At 38.4% G+C, this 23,482-nt stretch overlaps 1 protein-coding gene across 1 annotated transcript in view; it reads right to left on the reverse strand.

Moving 5' to 3' along the window:
* The window catches only part of LOC145780182 (protocadherin Fat 1-like), a 59,467-nt gene extending 39,783 nt beyond the window's left edge, over nt 1-19,684 (reverse strand). Inside the window, exons 1-4 of the mRNA XM_082591888.1 lie at nt 17,399-19,684; nt 16,565-17,163; nt 12,652-12,826; nt 12,338-12,468 (exon numbers count right to left, since the gene is read on the reverse strand). Coding sequence (XP_082448014.1) covers nt 12,338-12,468; nt 12,652-12,826; nt 16,565-17,163; nt 17,399-19,560 — 3,067 coding nt within the window. The 5' untranslated portion in view covers nt 19,561-19,684. The remainder of the gene's footprint in view (nt 1-12,337; nt 12,469-12,651; nt 12,827-16,564; nt 17,164-17,398) is intronic.
* Nucleotides 19,685-23,482: the final 3,798 nt, after the last annotated feature.

Below are 23,482 nucleotides of genomic sequence, written 5' to 3' on the forward strand. Positions count from 1 at the left end.
ACAAGTTCAGAGATGTTTTATTTCTGTGCTACTTACAATGATCGCAATCAAGAAAAATAAGAAGTGAACGCTGATAACAACTTTTAGTAGTGACAATCATTTATTGACCAATATGCCGTCGCTAGGCAAAGCTCAACATGTGTTACCAATGACGTTTGAATGAGTGCCGGTAAATAGTTGTTTATTGAAAGCAATATAGATGAAGACAAGCCGCTCATCAACAAACAACACCAAGGATGCTGCCTCATAAACACCACTTCAAGGCAACTCATTGCAAGTCTAACCTCGTTCTGATTCCATTAGCAAGAAATTCCATAAACCCACACGAGAAAAAAGCGTAACTTTAGCGTGTTTTTAGCGTTTCAAACAGTCCAAGTTCAAACAAAACTAATAACTGGCACTGTTACGCTTCAAGGTAAAAAGTTATATATGCTGTGAGAAACTTTAACGATTTTATAAAGCAAATGAAATGTCAAGAGTATAGTTGCATATTGCTCATAAAGTGCAAACGCGTTTACTACACGTTTAAAAATCTCCTCTTGCCTGAGTTGTAAATAGAAGTTAAAGGATAATTTGACAGAAAATTACTGTAGTGCATCCATATCCAGGCAAATGAAGTTTTATGGCCCTCTTTGAAACAAATCAGATTAACCCAATTGCTTTGCGATAAGGTAATTAATCACCTTTCCTTGAGCTCTGGGCTAAGAAAAAACGATTTCGTTGATGTACAGTACTTTGGTTAACATCCCTATGCGTGCAGCAAACCAAACATAAATCACATTCACAAATTGAAGGATGAGACAGGAAAGTTCTGTTTGTAGAAATCCCCAAACTGGAAAAAGTAGTCTTCTTTACAACGTCGCTGGATGTTGAAACTATGCAGAAAAGGTAACTTTTGTTGGCTAAATCAAGATGGATTCCTTTTGGAAAGTGCTGGACTTTTTCTTCATTTTAAAAAGAAATGTTGATTCTCAGTTATATTCTGTGACAACATAGAATGCATTTATGTCACTCACACGCCATGTAACAATAGACTTAAGCATTTGGACAATGGAAAAGTCGCCAATACTCGACAGTAAGAGACGAAATGCTTAATGCCCATATAAATAAATATGACCAAGCAAAAGACCTCCAACGAAGAAAGATTATACAAGGCGACGTCCAAGCTGAAGTTGCAAAACTGTACAATCCCATTGTTTAAACTGCTTGATGTGAATGATTTCCGGGAATCATGATAAACAAAGCGGTAGGATTTCATCCCTCTTGATGGGAAGGGGCGACGCGTTACCAAAACTATCCAAAAATTTATATCCAGATAAATAAAGATATACTTGTGTCGCTTGGTTACAACTGTTATTTGTAAGTGTGCGGACCTTGCAGCGTTTCGAAAAAGTAGACCGCATGTGTACTAGATGAAGATAGATGGTACCACAAAACAAAATTGAAAACAACTTATTGAAAATGTGGCACAGGAAACATCCACTATTCTGTGTTTACTTTCAAACAACAAAGGCTCCAAAAGCTCAAGTGTGATTGCAGAGAATAACCCCAATGTCTTCAAACTCTTTTCTGCTGCCTCCAGTTTGTGCAATCTGACGTTGTGACAATGAGAAATTGCGAACTTAGATACATTGTCTCTGGGCCTCTGAATATTCAGTGGGGCAGACAAGGATTTCAAGAGCACTCGGCTACTTTTTGACAAATCCATACTAAGTACGCCAGGATAGAAAAGACGAGTGGGTGGGTGCACTAATTGCACTTAACAAAACAAGTCAAGAGTAAAACAGTCAAACTTTGAGTTCTTCAGTTTTATGCTAAAAACGCTGACGTAATGATTTACCTACAGTTTGGGCATTGTGTCAAAATTGGAGTGCTCACTTATATTATCAATAATGTCAAACTACACAAAGAGTCATTGCATTTCTGAAAGTTGGTTCATGAAAATAAAGACAATTTTTGTAAAAAAAATTATCTATAATGCTGTCGTGGTGATATTGTGGCAGCAAGCAGTCGAAGTTCACAGAAACCAAACATGTTTGTGAAATAACTTTTAACAGAATACAAAACTCTCACACCGAGATTGGATACGGTAGAGATTTACTTAAAATTTGCCAGGCGATACAAATGTTTTCAGAAAAAAAAACATAAGCGGATTAATTTTTCTTTTTGATTACAAGCGCAAAGATGAGCATAGTCATCGAGCACATTTTACACTTCACACAGATATCATTGAAAGATCATTACGTGCTTCCCAACGCCTTCGGACGCAAAAATTGTCAAAATGTCGCAATGTTTGCAAGCAAGGAAAAGTCAAAAACCGTGACGTCGTTTTAGATATTTTTTCATCGGCTCACCAAAGAATGTTTAGCTCCAAAACAAACATGTGAGGTTAAAAGGAAGGTTTTGTCAAAAACGATCGGTATCTATAAAAACGCGGTCATATCGGGCAAATCCGAAGTGAGACACAACTGTTTAAAACCTTGGTTTCAATTTCAAAGGTTACACCGGAACAAACCCTCCATTTCTGACTGATGATAATCTCTGTGAATCTTCAAGCTATGAAGGCAAACACAGCAGTATGCAGGATGCTTTGGATACAAGCTAGTCCACAAGACAACTCTCTTTTCCATGTCACGTTTGTAATAATGCTTGAAGTGCAAACTAAAAAGTTGTGCGAATGAGGAACGACAATGAAAGAGAAGATGTGTGCAGTATTGAAGATACACAATGGGATGTGTGCACAATGCGTGGGCAGCACAGGCTTAAATATAATTTACTTTGTCAGTGGTCTTTGGCTACAGAGCGGCTTATTTGAAGAAGCGTAATTAAGAAACGAACAGTTGCTTGAGAGACTGCCACATTTACACTCAACAAGCACAAAAGTACCGCATTTTATTCTTCAAGAAATCGAGGTTTTGACAATGGAAGCCGATCCGTGAACCATAAAGGCCACAGCATCGCGTGCTGGCGCGACAGCAAACCAGCAAGGTTCATTGCACCGCACTCGTTCTTTTTCTATCCAAGACAGCAAAATCAGTGGTTTTTGCATTGAATCAACGTCTGCTTATGATTCAACACTAATGCTTTCAAACTTTAGGGAACCTAACATTGGTTCGACGAAGAAAAGCTTCTTTGGCTTGAAAAGATCTTAAGATATGAAAGGGTAACCGATTAGGCAAAAAGTATATTTAGAATATTGCGTCAGTCACTGTCTTTACAAAAGGGGTCCAACAAATTTCATGGTGGTTTCTTGTTTAAACAGAGAACAATGGGGTGACGCAGCAGGCTTTTTGGCTGGTTAATTGCATTAACATTCTTCTGGCTGCTCCCAGCTAGCAGCGCTAGCAATTTTGCGTTGTTTCAATGTTGTCAGAGCTTAAAACGATGTAAAAATGAGAAAATTTTCTTAGATAGACTCTAACAGGTAAAAAAAGACTGGTTTTAGCCGATTGCACATCAATGTCAATAGAGTATCGTTGGTAGAAAAATGAGCAGGTGAAAACAAACTTAATCAATACATATTTTAATGAATTAAACATATAAATCACAATTTCAAGCAGGTCATACGAGAAACTTCGTTCACTGACTCGGAAAACAGTTTTGTTATTCTTTCATCAAGAATTAATCTGAGCATAGAATTAAGCTTTCTTCAAAGGGACCAACAAGAATAGATCACAAACGGCAAGTTTAAAAGCGTTCAAACTCCTGTGCCTAAGGTAAAGGTTAGTTAAACGCTCTTCAATGTTGTCTAGACATGCAGGCACTGGACAAAAACTTCATAAAGCAAAAAAAAATGACTGACAGGAGTGAGTTTACACAACGACACCCGCGGAAGTGTTGTTCTAATCAACATCACAACATGCAACATTGTGAAAAACAAGCTTTCTTTAATCGCACTTTGAGCAAGTGGACAAAACAAATATGCGGCGTTTGTGACCAAACGCTATCACGGTTTTGTTCATTCAAGATCGTATGCTTCGTAGACGAATCGATAAGATAAGCACCGCAAGCTTACCAGTCGACAAATTTGTGTATTGACAAATATCAGCGATATGACGCTTGACATAACCTTCTTGTAATAATGGATGTTGGTGCTCTACTACACTGCAGCTTACTCTATCTACACTAATCAACATTTTATAACCAACATTCCGTGTTTTCACATGAACTGTTACAGAACATGGTGGTCACCATGTTACAGAAGTTCAATTCAAAAAAGAATAAGTTTTGAAAAAATGATCTCGTTTGGCAGTCACCCAAAAGTGGGAACAATTTGCTTTACTTTTAATTGTTATTTTTGTAAAAGAAGAAATCAAAAAAGCGCAGAATTTTGACCTTTTTAATACATGTAATAAACCTAGGCTCGATAAAGAAAATCAAAATTAAACATGAGATCTGCGTGGACCAATGATAGTGCATCGGTTGGGTCAATAAAAGTTCAGTTGATTTATTGCAACCAGTGATTTAATTAGATCGATGTGTTGACACAATACAGGTCAAAGACATGAAAATTATAATATTGAAGATGTAATAGCTTTATTTATGAAACAACCTTTATATCAAGTCTATATTTCATGCAAGAATCGGGAATTACACGTAATTATTATTGTGAAGCAGCAATAAAAATCGATTATGAAAAGCAAATATCAACATTATTCACAACATACCCCGTGTTTGAACAGTCGTTATGCTTGGTGCTTGCTCAATTTCTCTAGATATATTAATCAAAGAACATTAAAATATTTAAGTGTCATTTATATGGCCTTGGTCCGAGTGATAAACTTTGCAAATTTGAGGTAACTTTCTCAAAGCGTCACATTACTGTTTGTTCATTCGATGTTAAATAACGTCTTTTGAAAACAATATACGCTGCTTAGAGCAAACAGTAAGCATGACAAAGATGTACTTTAATTCCCAACTCCAAAAGATGCTACATTTTCGTCGTTTCAATGTCTGGCGACGTATATGAGGAGAGATGACAGCATCTTCGCCAGTCTGGTTGGCCCCTCAGCAAACAAGAGTCAGTTAAAAACTGAAAACCAAAATTACGCAACCTTATCAAACAAAAAGGTTCAAAAATTCCAACTGGAAAGACGTTGAATAAACGTTTGGTTATGTTGCAATGCTCAACGGGTGTGCAATGATGTCGTAATTTCCATCAATTCGAAGAACAAGTTGTACATATAACGTTTTGACACAACCACACACCGAAAACCTCTGGAGACGTTTGTACCTAACATGTGAATCTCGATTGGCAATAAACTTTTAAAAAGATTAAATAATTGACAGTAAAAGCACAGCTTAACTCACATCCAATTAAATTTTTCATTAGTACGAAGAGATTTCTTAACTAATGACGCTCCAAGCTTGTTAATAAGAAGTAAAATCCATATGAGCATGAACAAGCAAAGTTGCATGAAATGGTAACTAACTAATACCAGATCGAAACATACAATACAAGCAATGGTTTATTCGGGACCCACAATATTTTCGGAACAAATTACTAAACAAAGTTTTCGCGGCTCAAGGTTAAAGATATCTTACAAACTATTGTACAGCCACAGCAAGTCAAACGCCATTTATTAAAACCAAATCCGTGTTGTCAATTTTTTCGTCGTAGTGTTTTGAAAACAAATCTTTGACCACTTTTCAATTGATCACAAATCCTTGTCTGACCAAGAGACCGACTATTTAGAAATCAACTATGACCTAGCAAGCAAATCTGTCCTTTTCCGCAACGTCTGTTGACGTTGAACCAATCTGAAAAAAGGACTGGTTTGCTGGCTGAAAAACAGCTTATATCAGGTTGTACTAATTTTCAACAAATCGATCATGCCAAGAGGTGTAAGGGCGTTCTTGCGACAAAGCATGAAATTGCCAAATGGCTCATTGTTGACAGTGATCATTTGGTTAAGAGACAAGTTTTGGTTCATTAATCAAAATCGGACAACATCAAGTCACACTCAGTGTGATAAATTTCCGCAAATGATGCCATTTTCGGAAGTAAAACTTGACAGAGTATGAACTTAAAAATGAAAAGGTCGCTTCTAAATTAAACTGAAAATAAGCTTCGGGGCATTGCGACGGTTAGCAAAATATTTTCATTGCGCAAAACTCGTTATTTACATCCCAACTTATTATGACACGTGCAAGGTTGTTTAGGTTTGATTGAAAGTCACTGGTGTTTGTTTGCCAATGAATGTAACCTTATCAAAAATGTATCTGCAATCTTTGGTCATCCAAAGGCGTTGAACAACAAAAAACATGAACTTTTGGAAGACAAAAAAGACTGTGACATGAAGAAAACGGAAAAGATGTTAGTAAGGACATTATGCTACCATTAATTTTTATGACTTCTTACACTATATTCATTCTTGAAAGATGTCTGCTTCGAGCTTGTTGAAAAATGATCAGTCGATTTCCAAGTTGCACGACAGAGTTGAAAGAGCTAATTGCAGGGCGTCAGTTCCCAAACGATCGCAAGCGCTTGGCTGCTTCTTCGCAAGGAACTTCATGTGAACATGAAGATTGTTTTTCCTGCCTTATCGTTGACTTTATTTAGGTTTGTACTACGGAGAAGTGAACACAAGCCGGCACATACAACAAAAACGTCCATAATTGAGTTAGCATCTGAGTATTTTATAAATCAGGTCAAGCTTCCGTTTCACGCTTGACTGTCACAAACAAAGAAAAACAGAATCAAACAAACTTTTTTCCGAGTCGATTTGAACTTTGAAGCATTAAGTGTCACTCTTGCAAAGCCTTATGAAAAGTATGAAATTAAATTAGTAACGCAAAATAGATAGCAGACTCTCGGCTTGTTTGTGAGCGAACAATGGCATTGAAGCGGTCGAGTAAAACTGAAAGCGCTAGTTCCTCGAGCGACGAAATGTGAAGACAACACCCATTGACTTCAATGTAAAAAACAAACGTTGAAGCAATGTAAAAAAAGATTAATTTGCTGACTGGGATGCGGTGGAGAAATAGGTGCGAGACCAACTACGCTAAAGAAACGTTCTCGTGTTTCGAGCTGGGGTCAGGATTAGGATATTTTCAACAAGCTAATTAACCTGCGCCGTTCCGCTTGATTTCAACAGCTGCTTGTCGATGATTATTATCAACACGATGGGGCGGCACAAAGAGTGCTTGAATTCATAAACAGTGAATTCCGGTTCGGTTTCACATAAAGTAGAGGAAAAGAATTGAGATTCAGTTTACTCATTGTACAATAGGGTGGAGTGAATTTCACTTAATGTTTTGGATTTTGATTTAAGGTGTTGTAATGTTGTCTTTGGGCCTAAAAAACAACCCCGAACATAATTTTGGTTCTCCTACCCCTAAATTGGCCCTCCTACCTGAGGTTAAAGGTCACGCAAGGTCAAAATTGCTCTATCTCCACTTCTACTGGTGCTAGAAATCTGTTTAATGGCTTAAAAGATTCAGAAGACCCATATTTCTATCTGTTCTAAGAGAACTTTTTCTTCTATTGCTAGTAGAATTTGACTAAACAGCAAAAATATAGTTTTTGTGGCATTTTTGCTTATACAACATTATAGTTAACGAACTTGAACAGCCAAAATAGTAAATTTCAGCAATTGGTTGGATTGTTGTTTGAGAATAAGTGTATTGAACATCGAAATATTGTTATCTGCAGCATTGATGAGGAACTGAAGTTTGAACTAAGTATGAAATTAATGTTTTGATGCATTTAAGATGTCATTTCAATGGTTGAAAGGCATGAAAATTATTGAGAGAGAGATACATTTTTGTCAAGTCACACTACGTACAATAATAATTATTACACAATCAAAATTTAAATTGAGCATGAACTAACCAGCAACAACGGGAAGGCTGCGAAGGGACCATCGACAGGTCTTCAAGTCAAGCAGCACTTAATGAAAATCCCATTGCTTGGAAATGAAAATCCAGTTGCACTTTTAAACACTCAAAAAATGTCACAAAACATTTTACCTCCCTCATATTTAGGTTCCGGCTATGCCCCTGGTAACTATAACGAAAAAACAAGTGGTTATTATGCAATCGTATTCAGCAGTAAAATTGCTTTTTGGTGTTGAAAGAGGACATCAACTTCCGGGATTTGATCTTTTTGCGGATCACACCATCCCAGGCATCTTTCGAACCTAGCCACATGCATGGAAGCTTCTGTTACAAGCTTCACATGACGCTCTACAGCTTGATTGTGGCATGGGTGATCAAGTTCAAGCTTGTTTGTTTTGAAATTTTGTATTGCATCATCATTCATGACTTTGGTTGCAGTAGGTTCTGTGACATGAATTTCATCAAAATTTACCATGTTGTGGTAGAACTCAGCGTTGATATTGATCTCCGGTATGATGAATTTTCGAACAGTTACTGTCCTCTCTGCAAAAGAATTTGCCTTTGCCCTTTCACCATCTGGGGTCATTTCAACATCTTTGCTTCTGCGTAGCGATAGCACAATATTGACAACTTGCGATCGAATTGTATCATCATCGTCAGGCGTCAGCCATCTTCGAAAGAAGAATGTTTTTGGGGTGAGCTGAGAAGCCATTACGTATCAAAGTTTTTGATGCAATGTCTCTTGCTTGCTTCTAAGGAAATTGGTTGATTCGTTTGAGCATGCGAAAATAGTTGACAGCTACTTTATTTATTTAGAGTTAGGCTATTGACATCAAACCAATTTAGGAAGTAGACTTTTAAACAAATTCTACCAGAATTCTAAAATTTTGGCTCGGCTTTGTTTGGGAAGTGTAGTATCTCAAAAGACGACATGCAAGTGTCAACCATCTTGCATGTGACAAGCCACCTACTTCAAACTGTGCTAAGTCATTCTCAAGTTTTCCAGATATGACAGCGAAACAAATTTGGTATGCATAAAATTGATCGGAATTCAAACTTTCCATAACTTCTTTTGGCGTTTGAGGAAATTCAATAGAAGATAATGGCTTAAACTTAACCCCATGCCAATCAGACATTAAACCATTTAGCTCTTTGCCAATTGGGCCTGAAAACGAGTCGGAGTTTAAAGAGACTCCATCCAATTAGTGCTTAAAGACATGCCTGAGAGGTAGTTCGTTGGTATGCAGGACACAGATGACCTATTGCGAAGGTCTTTGCACCAACTCTTCTAATGTGGCAATGCTGCAATGGTGTTTACCTGTCATAATTGCGGTTCCATCTAAGTCTATAATTCACAAATTGTTCTGCAGGTCGGTATTTTCCAGTGCTTTGTGATTCTCAAACAACAATCCAACCAATTGCTGAAATTTACTATTTTGGCTGTTGAAGTTCGTTAACTATAATGTTGTATAAGCAAAAATACCACAAAACTATATTTTTGCTGTTTAATCAAATTCTACTAGCAATAGAAGAAAAAGTTCTCTTAGAACAGATAGAAATATGGGTCTTCTGAATCTTTTAAGCCATTAAACAGACTTCTAGCACCAGTAGAAGTGGAGATAGAGCAATTTTGACCTTGCGTGACCTTTGACCTCAGGTAGGAGGGTCAATTTAGGGGTAGGAGAACCAAAATTATGTTCGGGGTTGTTTTTTAGGCCCAAAGACAACATTACAACACCTTAAATCAAAATCCAAAACATTAAGTGAAATTCACTCCACCCTATTGTACAATCAATTTAAGATCAAGAGAATTTTCTCTTCTAAAAAGTATATTAGGAGGAAAGTTATCACAACACTTATCACTGACGATGTCATCAGACAAAAAAGCGTAGGCTATTGGAATATTGAATGTCCAAAACCTATCTTCACAACAAAACTATGAAAGTATGATGGCAAAGTGTGGCAAGGTGGCTTGGGTTTCATTCATACAACCCTGGTTCGACACCTGGCTAAGCTTGATGAAAACGGCTCGGGTTCCAAATAGCGACTGTCAGAACAGCGACTGTCAATAGAGCGACCACACGACAGCGATTAATTAAAAACAGCGACTGTCAATAGAGCGACTACACGACAGCGATTCATCAAGAACTCGATTAATTAAAAACAGCGACCTCGAAATTTGGCCTCCAAGTCAAAACCTGCTGACTGGCATGATATAAATCCAAAAATTATGAAGTCGCTATTATGAAGTCGCTATTATGAAGTCGCCATTATGACAGTCGCTGTTTTGACAGTCGCTATCCGGCCTGGATGCCATGAAAACATCCTTTACTTTTAGCCAACATGTCACAAGCAGGGTATGAGAAGAGATGCAGCAGAAAAGTAATTGTCTACCGAATTCTCAATTGTCACAAACCTAGCATAAAATCTCATCCACAAGTCGAGTGAGAAACACTATTCACATAAGCCAACTGGCAGTGTAGATGATTTTGTCGACACTTGTTTCCATATACTGGGCTACCCTGAGGCTGCTCAGGGATAAAAATTCATCAGAGATTATAATTGAAAGGGAAGTGATGCGTCCGTTTCATTTGTGAAACTCCAAACCAACGAAAAATCTAATGGATCGCGGCGATAGTCAATCAACGTGTAAGCTCTTAAAACCAGTTTTTGAAGAGCTGGATATCTCGTGGGTACGATGAGTTATCGTTTGCAAGTACTGTGGTAATTGGCACTGTCACCATTCAAACCGAAAGCTTCTATTGCCAAAAATTTATAATTCTTTCCACTGTCCACAGACACTGTGGCGTCTGGACTGCACGGACTCAATTCTATCAAAATGCACATTGGACATGGCAAGGTCTGCTAGCAACCAGCTGACCCGCGTATCTTGTCACTATTGTTCTACGGGTAATTCGAATAAAAATCTAATGACCATAATGTCGGTTTCTAGAACTATTTTTCATTTTTTCACAAAACTATGTAAAATAGCGTTGAAATCACCACACAACATATAACAAGCCTTTCAGCTGATGTCAAACCAAGGCATAGGCCTGCTCTGTTACCCACAAGAATCCACAAACGTCGGAAACAATGTTTTACATGGTACAGCATCACAGAAGCGACATAACCACAAGACCGGGAAAAGAACCTAACAAACTTAAGCTGGCAAAGACTAAAAGCCTTAGGCTAAACTATTGTAAACTTCTTGTATTTCACCGCAATATTAGATTTATTGCCGATGGCGCATCAAATTTGCGAACTGTACATTTTTATGGGCCATTCCTTAACCAAACACAATAATATAAATTCGTTTGCAAAACTATAAGTATGCAATTCAGGGCTTGGTTCTGTCGTCACAAAATGGTTTGACACTGTAGTGGACTATGGTAAGCCACAACAGGTCACATATTGAAGTCACCTGCAAAAAACCTAAACATCACAATAAAGTGCACACTAACAGGAAAATACGAACAAGGCGCTTAAAAACCACAAACTGAAACTTAAGAGTTCGCGGAAACGGTATCAACATCTTGCACAGAGCGGTTCAGCAACAAAATAATTCATAATTTTATGCTTCTTGAAGATACAAAGTGTGCTGAATGAATGCTCGGCTAAAGCTAAATGTAAGTGCAAGAGGACGGTTTCAAAAAAGAACGTGTGAATACTTTCACAAAGGATGAGTTGAAGCAAAGCTTTTTGGTTAATATGAGCTACGAACTTTGTAAAAAAGCAGTTTACCATGAACCTTGAAAAATGCTTAACAGAAGTTATGTTTGCCATACAGGGATCTTTTATATTGTATTGGAATAACTTAAAAAATGAACACTTAGTCACGCTGGTAGCAAAATTTGAGAAACTTTAAGGAAACTCATAGAAAATCTTTGTCAAGTCTTCTAAACAATGACTACACTGTAGGTGGCACTTTCCCACGGCAGCTGTATTATAATACTGTGGGCCTACTGCCGACTGAAGTTTTTTCTTCAAAACTCTATATGACGCATTACCCACTGAAAGGGAATAGTTGCGGCAATGTGGTGCCACACAGCAACAGTTTTTAGAGTGTCTAAACACGCAGCTTTCAAAGCAATGCTAGGATTGTCACAATTTGATTTTCACTAGACATGTTTCGCTGAATGTTGAGTATCTGAAAAAATCGCTGAATCCTATGTCCAATCAATCCAGTTCGAATCTGGCTTGTTTCTCGTTATTCAAACATTCAGTAGGTGAATAGCAAAAGTTGAACGAAACCGTACTTTAAAGTGTACATGTCTGTTTCAGAGAAGCAGTACATTTTTGTCACAATGGTGTGACCTTCGTTTCACATACTTTGCAACACCATCGCAGACATGAGTAGCCACTATAGTAGCCACGTCTGCAGACCTTGAATCAATGTAAAAATATCGGATTTTGCTGTGCGGGCAAAAACAAGCTCGTGTCAAAGTTGATGTGCGCGTCAGGCGTAAGCTAATAGTAGACTGTGTATTCTTCAACTTACCAGTTGATGAGTTGATTTTAAAGTATCTGTTTTTTGCCATGTCGAATGAAATGCTACCACCAGGCCCTGAATCGCGATCGCTTGCGTCAATTGTGGTGACGAGGCTGTTCATTGGGCTGTTTTCTGCGATGCTGCAAAACAACATAAGGGTTTGCACAAGCAGCCTTGTCATTTTCACGGAAAGGCCCGTTTCGGAATGGCTCATTTTCAACATCAAATTTCAAAAATGAGTAAAGTAACTTCCAGAAATTACCAGCAACTTTAGAAAATGTCCACAATAGAAATTACCAGCTTTAAATGCTTGCTATTTTTACCTTGCAAAATATATGGGTTGACTTGCAAAGGGAGCGTTATCATTAACATCAGTGACTTCCACTAACACGAACAAGCGGCCGGATAATGGGATTGGGGCACGATCTTTAGCGACCACAGTCAGCCAATAATATTGCTTCGTTTCCCGATCTAACTTCCTGGTGGTGGTGATAACCCCTACATGGTAAATTTTAAGGATTATTATAATTAACCGTTGACTTGATGGAGACTTCATCAGCTAGTCCTCCTGAGAGCAAGTTAAAGTACTCTTAAAGGTATAATTAAAAGTCATACATGCAACTACATTTACCGGTTTTGTTACCGTCAAATCTGATTTTGGTTGAGTTAACCATCTTGGTTTAAAATAACAGCTAAAGTGAATAACATTTTTCGAATCGCTTTCGAACCTATTGCCGCTCAGAAACAAAGCTATGAACATAATGATACAAAGAGGTTGTGACGGTTTTTGTTTTTTATGTAGCATGTACTAAATTTTCACTTCAGTTCTGTCATTTACGTGCGTAAAATAAGCAAAGTATTGGAAAGGCCTACCAGAGAATATGAAACCGTCATGTAGAATACAATTTGTGTAGAGAATTAACTTTTTTAAACCATAAACATACATAACTCACATAAGTAGAAATTGCTTAACAGGCCCAGGTGGAAAATACAACAAAGGTCAAAATAGACTGCTAATATGAGCAGACAAATTAAATGTTGTTTTCATAAATTCTGAATAAAATTATAAGCTACCAGGTTACTCAACCGAGAAGATGTTTATCTTGAAATGTTTGAGATGCTTTATATTTTTTTTATTACCTGTCGCCATCATTTTAAAATCTATCTAAGACAAGTGACACTCGAAGCATTAAAGTGCAAATAATTTAAACAACTGTATGTGCTTCAGGTGCTCAAAGACTCTTGAAAACCTGCTAAACCGGAGAACCATTTGTTAGTGATATGAGAGAGGTGGAGTCAAAGATAGCCAGTCAAAGCGATTGTTTGTTCGTAAACCAATGCAGTGATCTCGTCCGGGAGTAGGCTAAATTAAGTTTGAGCTGCGATATCGATTACAGATTCAATCAATTTGTCTCGTTTATTATTTCATTTGTGGTAAACAAGATTTTGATTGCCTTGGTTGTGAACATCGTCAGTGCACAAGAAATCACACAATTTATGAAACTATAGAACAATTTTTAAATTGATAAACGTTGTTTCCAAAGGGACTAAAGTTAAACTCAAAGAGGTTGAGTATATAGCTTAGTCAACAAGAATGCTTTCAGCAATAACGACATTCATGATGTGTGGTCGCGCCATATCGTGTTTTCATAGGCATCCTACATATTGTCTCAGGCAAAATTGGTAAACTCTTACACAGATGGTTTAATGCTTGGGTTACGCATTGACGAAATGTTTGAAATATGAAAGCCTATATTTTACGTTGAATCCGTTAATCTGGGCATCAAAGAATGTTACAATAGCAGAAATTGTTTTCATAACGTACGGTTGAAAACCAAGAAAATATCAACATGCTTTCTCGCTGGCTACAGCTTTCGTCAACCCAATTTTACACTGCTGAAAAGTATTTGGCAGAGTTAAAATCGACTTGAAACTATTGCATTGAGAAGGAATAGAATCTGTTACTTCGTAGTTTGCACCAATATGACAATATTCTACGGCACTGCAACAAGACAGCAAAAGCCGTCGTTTTTACATTGATTCAACCACCTGCAGACGTTGAATCAATGTAAAAACGACGGCTTTTGCTGTTTGGGATAGTACCTTGCGTGTATTACTACTTAAAAATGCGGTCCTCTTAAGCAAATAATTAAACTAAGGGAATTCATTTTGTGGGTTCATTTGAAACAAGGTACAAAGCGAGACGTTGTAAAGTCAAATGATTAGGTAACATCGCGAAAATTTTTGCCAATAATTAACAACATTTTAATTTGAAACGTGACGTGTAAGCAAACAGAAAATGGCTTGCAATACAATTAGCTGCAGGGAGAAGATGAGCTTTCAAAAACGCAACGAAAGGCTTTCTTATGATACTTTAGCAATAATAATGTTGTTGCGCGCACCTGTGATCAAACAAAAGTCGTGTTAACAGTTAACTGCTATGTCTACAGTCCACCTTAAATCAAACACGTCTGCAATATGCGAGTTGCCTAGCAAGAAAAGCTTTCTTCAAGCTGTTCCGAAAATGACAGTGAATCAACCGGAATTTTGGATTTGTATGTGTGTTGTTCAACAGGCATTAAGTTTGTTATTAAAAATAGTTAATTTGTGGGAGAAAAAAAGAATTTGTGACAGGAATCAGTTTTTTTTCTATTTCTCATTTGAATTAAGAGTTGCAATAATACAAGTCACCGGCAAATATGCGTGCACATAAACTAACCGCGATTTGGTTGTGTTTAAAGCACACAAAACGAGCTGCAATTTAAAGAATCGTAACAAATCTTGGATACAAAGTTGCAAAATCAGTTCTCGTCAAGTTAGACTGGCATTTACAAAACAAAATAGCTTACACCAAGGGCTCATTTTTCGATTTCAGGATTCTAAAGTGTATTTAAACATATTGTTTGCTGAAGAGATTAAATTTCAATTTAACATCGATCGAACAAAACTAGTTAGCTCGACAGATTGCTAATATGTCGGTGTTAATCAGTATGGGGATCGTGTTCCACTTGCAGTGAAAAGACACGTCAATTTCTGTCATGCTATCGATTCCCACGACACAAAAGAGTTGAAGATGAAACCGTTGATTACAAAATTAACGAAGAATAAGACTGATCGAGGCCACACATCAAAACACGCTGCTGATGGACGAGAGAAGGTGAACAAAGACGTGACGATACTTTCCCAGGACTTCGAGCTGAATACAAGCACCAAACTAGTATGTTATCACTGTCCACAGCACACTTGGTATAAAGTACATTGGTTCGTCCTTTGGAAAACCAACCAAGTGAGATTGTGTTTCAATCACACAGCGTGGACATCAGGTTTGACTTTTACGCTCAATTTTGGAAATACAAAAGGTTAACGCGGGTTAGGTGGATCGTTGCGATGGTAAGAAAACAAGCCGGCAATATTATTTCAGAAAAGTAGAACGCACCAGTTCTTAAAAACTTGCTAACTTTTCCGACCCTGCGTAAATAGGCAATTTAATCCTTCACAAACGTGGGCTCTTTGCTTCTTTTTCAAAGTTAATAGGCAAAAATAATATTAATAACTACTGTTGCACTATCAGCCCTCCAACGTTAAGTTAAGAACAGTTGAATGGAAAATAGTGTGTTTATCTTTCATTATTTGTCAGTTTTCTGCTGCTTTGTTAACATACACAAAGCGATATATTTGTTTAGCAAAAATGCAGAGTCTAGAAATCATGCAAATTGGTGTAATACATTACCCCCAGGGCGTTATTGCAATACTAAATGAGTCGGTCTGTCTGCTCTTATGAAAACTCCATAATGCATTCAACGTTAGAATAACTTGGAAAGGCGTTGAATTGTTATCAAACAAAACAGTGACAATTTTATCTGATATAATCAGCAAACAGCTGCAACAGCAAAGGTTGTTTTTGCTTTTACGATGTTCTTTAACGTAAAATAACAAAACGTAGCATGAGAACGAGAATTTTTACACCAGCTGGATATGCGTTTCGTTTCGAGGTGGCCTATCAACAGATTGTTGACAGACAACAAGAGAGTCTTTCGGTTTAGCGACTACTTGTTAACAACAACAAAGAACTTGAGAAGGTTTGAAGAGGTCGTGCGTATTTGCAGAAGCTACTGCATATATTCCACGTTACAGAAAGCCTTCAATAAATCTATGTATACAGTATGTCGATCGCGTTTTATCGATGATATATACTTTGCCTTGCCTGAAGCAAGCAGCATGTGACTTGGCACTCACCTGTATTTTCATCAATGGCAAAAATCCCGAGACCAGTTCCATCGACAATGAAATATCCAACGTCTCTCTCTTGATCAGTGATGTCGTCATCTATCGCTGAAACGGTGCTAATTGCTGCGCCTACTACAGCGTCTTCTGACACAGACACATGGACATCCCGATCTTCAAAGTAAGGAGCATGCAGGTTGCGGTTGACAGGAACTACCTCCACCTCGATGAAGCAAGTCGAATAGAGCTTCTTGGTGTCGCGCGCTTTCACAGTGATATTGTATCGGCTCTGCAGCCTCGCATCCAATTTAGCGGAAAGTCGAATGGCCCCAGTTCTGTGATCGACTCTGAACCGTGGCGTGGCATCGTGTCTGTTCGAGACTCCATCGGGAAGGCTGTAGCGAACTTCGCCATTTTTACCTTCATCGGGATCGTAAGCCTCCAGCCAAAACACAACAGCGTGAACGGGAAGATCTTCAGAAACGCGCACTCGATAGAGAGGCCTATGGAACTTTGGTGCATTGTCGTTGACATCTGAGAGGCGAATGACAACGTTCGTTGTGGAGCTTAGGGGATTTGTAAGAGAACCGTCACTCGCAACCACTGTTAAACTGAAATCAAAAAGGCATTATAAGTAACAGTCTAACCTTTTACTCAAGTATTACAAACTGCGTGCGATCGAGTGATCCACACAATATAAAAAGTTCTTTGACAAGTTCAATGAACAACACTTCGTATATAGCAAAACAAAACTTCATGATCAAAGCTCGCAACACAGGTAGACGAACTAGTTATGAGGCCAAACAATGGTCAACTAAAATTAAATGACAAAGTTTGCAATCTCACTTGAATTCCGACGTCGTTTCTCGATCTAATCTTCCAGTTACATTTATAATTCCTGTAAGTGGATTTACGGCAAACACGTCTCCCAGGGCTGGTGTTGCAAAGCTGTATCGAATCCTTGCATTCAGACCCTCGTCCGCATCAGTGGCTTGGACACCGTTTTGGATGATATAGCCCACACGTACGTCTTCCGGTATTTCAAAAGAGTAAATATGTTGGTCAAAAACTGGCGAATTGTCATTTACATCAGTCACAACAAAGTTGACTCGGACAGTGGAGGCACGAGCTGGTGTGCCGTAATCTGTTACAGAAACTGTTAAGTTGTACGTGGAGCTACGTTCTCTGTCGAGAGATCGGATTAGGGATATCGATCCCGTCATTGTGTTGATTGTAAAACAGCTGTCTATATTTCCCGAAGTTATAGTGTACCATAACTTGCCGTTGAAACCTCGATCCCTGTCTGTTGCCCAAACTCTAGCGACAGTAGATCCAAGAGGTGCATTTTCCGAGATTCTGATACCAAGCAAAGAAGCAGGAGCTGCTATTTGTGGACTGTACTTGTTAGGCAATTCTGCAGTTCTATTTAAATTAACAGACTTGACTTTTTTGTCATGCAAATTTTGCGCGAACAAACGATTCATTCGTTCGGTTAACTTATCAATCGCTCCAGTGTTGCGGCAGGTTTTACTGATCTCCCCTGACGAAGATATAGTTATATTTACAACCACTGGTTCAGACGTGTGGATACCATCGGTCGCTACGACTCGAAGAGAAGTTTGTTCTCCGACCAACTTTTTCGAGAGAGCAGACGAAAGCCGGATCTCACACGTGACAGAGTCCACTTCAAACCATCCGTTGCCACCTGATAGCAATGAGCATGTGACACGGTTGCGATCGATGTCGATAGTGTCGAGTCGGATTATTCTCTCGTCAACTGCAGTTGAATACGGAACTGGGACAAGACAATCTACTTCGTTGAACAGCGGAGGATTGTCATTGACGTTTATAATTTTCACAGTGACAAAACACTCACTCTTTCTGCTAAATGGTAGCCCGCTATCAGACGCTCGAACACGCAATGTGTACTTGTTGCTGCTCATAATGTCGAAATCTAAAGGGCCAGTGGTAAAAATCGTTCCATTGAATGGGTCGATTTGAAATGGTAACCTATCACCGCCAACCAGCTTGTAAATTACAGTCCCGTTTGTGCCGCTATCTCTATCAGTGGCATGTACACGAATGACGTTTGTAGCCACTGCAGTGTCTTCAGTAAGGCTTGCTGTGTATGAGTCTTCGTCAAACAAGGGGTCATTATCATTCGCATCTTGCACTGCGATGACAACTGTTGTAGTGTTCTTAGCTTTGCCATCAACGATTTTGGCATTGACTGCAGCTATCGTCAATCGATAATTTCTACAAACATTGCGATTTAGACGCTTAACTGTCGTAATCAATGACGTGTAACGGTCAATTGCAAATGTTCTGTCGTTATTGCCACTCTCGATAGAATAGTAAATATTTTGAGTTTGTTTGAAGTTGAGCACTTCTGCACTCACAAATCCAACTTGAGTAGACGGTGGACTAAATTCGCTGACGATCATACGATAAGGACTATTTCTAAACACTGGAATCAGAGTTTCTTTGTCAAAGAGCTTCACATTTATCACTTTCACTGAGGTACGAGGAGGGGTTCCTCTATCCGATACTTCTATTGTGACGTTTAATACGCCATTGATAGGGGGAGGATTACGTGTAAATATCAGTTGATATTTGTCCGTGTTTCGGCGAGGTTCGATATCAAATAAACCGAACACATCACTATGCGTGATTTGAGGCATTTTAATTTGACCATTTTCATCGGAATCTGCATCAGTGACTGTAATAATGGCATAAACCAGTCGGTCATGGCGACGACGTCTGTCAATCAGGCGGCTATCGTAGGCCGGTGGCTCATGAACTATGATAGTAGGACTATGAGCGTTCACGGTTGTTACTGAAACAGTCAAGGTAGTAGTTTTCGGCTGTGCTGTTCCTGATAAGGCTGCTTTTCGATCGGTCGCCTGAATTTTCACGGAATGGTCAGCTTGAGTTCGGGCATTTAACTTTGCTGTTAACATGACAGCTCCAGTAACTGGGTGAACTGCAAAATAATCTGATGTAGACATGGGTAAGCTGTAGTAGAAACGTGTGTTTTCTGGATCACGATCTGAATCCGTAGCTTTGACGTAAGCTATTGTCGTCCCCACTTTAGTATCTTCACTGATAGAAACAGAATATGGACTGGGTGGAAACAGTGGTTGGAAGTCGTTAAGATCAGAGACATGGACTCGTACGGTACAAAAAGTTTCTTTGCGTCGATCAGAAGACGTTGCACGCACACGTATTTCATGGGGTCGGTTAATAGATCGGCTTTCCAATTCCAGAAATATAAAATTTCCAGCAAGCCTTTCGGTGACTTGAAAATAGCTTTCACTATTCAAGAAATCAAAGCGAACGCCTCGAGAGACATTGGTTAACCACATCCCCATCATTACGTCACTCGTCACATTTGATAAAACTGCTTTTTCCTGCACTACTCCATCGTAAATTGGCTGCGTGAAGGAAAAGGTTTCCATCGTTTCTTTGGAAAGAACTCCATTGTTGTTCACCAGGCTGAAGAGCAGAACACATAGAAAAATAAACATCATGGCTGCTGTTAGTTTGAAATAACTTGTAAATAGTGTAGAAGTACTCCTCAAATTGCTCTTCTTTAATTTGCATAGTTGAGCAAAGTATACGTGGACATGCAGACTTGTTTATGATTGCAGCTTGAAGAACGAATGTGCATTATTTTCTAAGAACATGTATAAGCATGTTACACCAATGGTCATTAATATAACCTGTAAAAAAATACAAATCAATTTAACAAACGTCAGTTTAACTAAAAGAGTGAAAACACAGATAGCTGCTGTCAACTGCTTGAAATAAAAGGTGAAGTCTGAAATAGGCTGCGATAAAGGTACGGACATGGGCTAGGCTAGGGCCCTCGCAAGACGTGACTGCGAGCACCAAATTTTCTATAGCCTAGTGACACGAGAGTTTCACTGAAATAAGATATAACATACTGTATCTGCGAATATTAGCATAAATCAAATAGAATTAGGATTACGCGTAAGCTAATGATAAAACAGCAAAAATTAAATAAAGCTTGAGCAACCTGACATTCTTGTCTTATGTTTTGAAATACTTTATTTTGTAGCTTTAAACTATCTCCCATTGTAGACCAGTTTCTAAACTACATTTTCATAAATTTGCCTTAATGCCTTAATCAAAAAACTAGTTTTTACATTGATTCAACATCTGTAGAGGATAAAAGACTGATTTATTTACTCTGAAAAAAGCACAGACGAGTTGTTAAGCAATCAATGCAGAAACGCGAATTTACAAGATGAAATTTGATTTTGTGTGGGCTAGCGGTAAATGCCCCTTTTAACTTAAAAAAAACGTTTCAGTAATATGCTGTGTTTCTCAACATGCGGCTAACCGCTCATCTGCCGCTATGCAACCTCGGCTTACATTCTAGTACGGTATCCTTAAATCATTGAGTATTTCGGAATCAGCTATCAACGCATCGGGTACTGGCTTCTGACGCGTAGAAAATTACAAAGCTAAGTTTTTTTACTGCACTCTAATGCCTACACAGCCACCCCCAGTTTATTTACAGAACACTTTTTGTATCTAGTAAATTAACTTTGATTAGATGAGTACTAAAGCCGACCTACCTGACAAGCAAATGCGCAACCAACCTCCAATTTGACTAGCGCAGACTGAATGAAAAGATGAGAATGAGATTCTATTGGTTTGCTCATCTCATCACGAATGCACCCAAGAGTGACTGATCAACCGTGTCCGACCTTGCGTTTTTTTGTTTTCAGTGCGCCACGAGCGGGTTCAGAAAACGGCTTTGGATCTCTCGCGCCACTAACTTATTCAAGGATTAACTATGCCAATCTCTTGTTTTTAATGAGACTGGTCTAGAAAAAACTCGCAGTCTGAAAAAAGCTCACACTATCACATTTTGCTGATGATATCGTTTCAAATAAAATGACTTGTAGTTTATTACCTCTTAGTACAGTGGTTCCCAACCTTTTTGTTGTCACGGACCCCTTTACACAAATTAGTAATTCTGCGGACCCCTACCTAAATTTTGCCTGACCAAAAGTGCCACGCCGAAACTTTTTCAACGTATAAGCAAATTTAATGAGAGCGCTGTTGTTGCCTTTCCTGAACTAAACGACTGAACTGTGATTGAGTTTTTGACAATGCAACACGCATGTCATCTTCAACGTCCAGGCGATTTCGATGTTGTTTTTATTGTAACAAGAGCTGAGAATCCTGCCTCGCAAAGGTAATTAAGTGGTTCTGAATGGTAACAAAACAATAATCGCTTGCTTTGCCAAGAATGGGTAGGTTTGTAGTTGTGAGCACCAAAATTCTTCCACAGTTTTTGAATGAAATTCAATGCGTAATAACTCTTTTGATCTCAAATCAATTAGGTCATCTTTACTGAGATCGTCATCACTAATGTTGTTCAAGTCAAAAAGAAAAGGATTTCAAATCCATGTTTCAACTTAGTTCGGCAGGTGTTCTAAATTAATAATAACGTTGAAATGAGATTTGAAGGGTTTCTAACTGTGCGCAAAATTTTTTTCTCATAGAGATCACAACAGTATCTTTTCTTTGAGTTTCATCCATCAAGATCGTCTAACATTGGAAAGTTAGCGTAATTACCTGCTTCCAATCTGTGTTTTCAAACAGGCAATAGCTAAAAACGCTTTCAGTTTTTCAGCTGTATCAATTATTGTCACACCTGGTCCTTGAATGCCACGATTAACATTGTTAATATGACCGAAAATATCGGCTAAGTAGGCCATGCCGTATAGAAAAGTTTTACTCCCAAACAATTTTGAGAGGGGACTTTCTTTTGCTTTCAGAAGAGTTGATACCTCATATTTTAGCTGCTGCAATCGTTTTTAAAATTCTCCTCTAGATAACCAACGTACCTCAGAAATGATACAAAAGTACTTCGTAATCTGACCCTACTTCTTGACAGAGCGCTTGACGAGACAGAGAGACAAAAGTATGGTGGTTTACAGCTTTGCTATTGATGAAATTAACGACTTTCACGCAATTCGTCAGAATTTCTTTGAGACTTGCTGGTAAAGTTTTTGCTGTTAAAATTCATCAAGGTAATCACGGACCCCCAAGGGGTCCGCGAACCCCAGGTTGGGAACCACTGTCTTAGTAGCTTCAGCCCACAAGTTCCCAAACTGAGATCCGTACAGCATTCAGAGTGTCTGACAAAGAAAACCTTTTGTGTATTTTTTTCTGATTTTGACTCGATATTTAGTGTTGTAATAAATATTTACGTACGTTTTTGCAATTGCATGCAGTTATTCATAACCACGGCCGTTGAGTGGATAATTTGGACCCGGTAGGAGTGGGATTCTCAAGTCTCAAATCAAGACACTTCTAAAAACGTATCATATCCGAAGAATACGAGCCTTACGAGGTAGTTACTTCAAGTTTTCTTGTCCTTTGGAAAAGTTACAGCAGTGTTCCTTCTTAGAAAATTTTCCAGTGAGGAATAAATTTTTTCAGTGAGCATTGATATTTTCAGGCTGCGTTTGTAAAGTTGCAAGTAATAATGTTATGGTTTTATTTATTGTCGCTCTACTACAACTGCTAGGATCTTTTAGCGACAGGGTTGATTTTTAATCAGATGTCATCACATTATTACCCGACTCATTCTCACTGCGTTGCGCAAAAAAAGAATACCATTTTTTTTAAATTTTCGGTTTGGAATCGATCTCAGATCTACCATTACTAGAACCGAAGGTGAAACCGCTCGGCCACTGAGCTGGTTAAAGTTGCAAGTGAATTACGAACCTAGTGGATTGTTAGAAGTAATCGCAAAGTATCAAAAAGCGAGAACAAATTACAAACTGAATTCCCTCAGCTCTTCATTTCACTGACGTCATCTATTATTACTGATGCTTTAGTCAAGACGAATTCCGTAAAAAAAAAAATTTTGTAAAGAAAGAATAA

The sequence above is a fragment of the Aplidium turbinatum genome, chromosome 11 (assembly GCF_918807975.1).
Source record: "Aplidium turbinatum chromosome 11, kaAplTurb1.1, whole genome shotgun sequence".
NCBI lineage: Eukaryota > Metazoa > Chordata > Ascidiacea > Aplousobranchia > Polyclinidae > Aplidium > Aplidium turbinatum.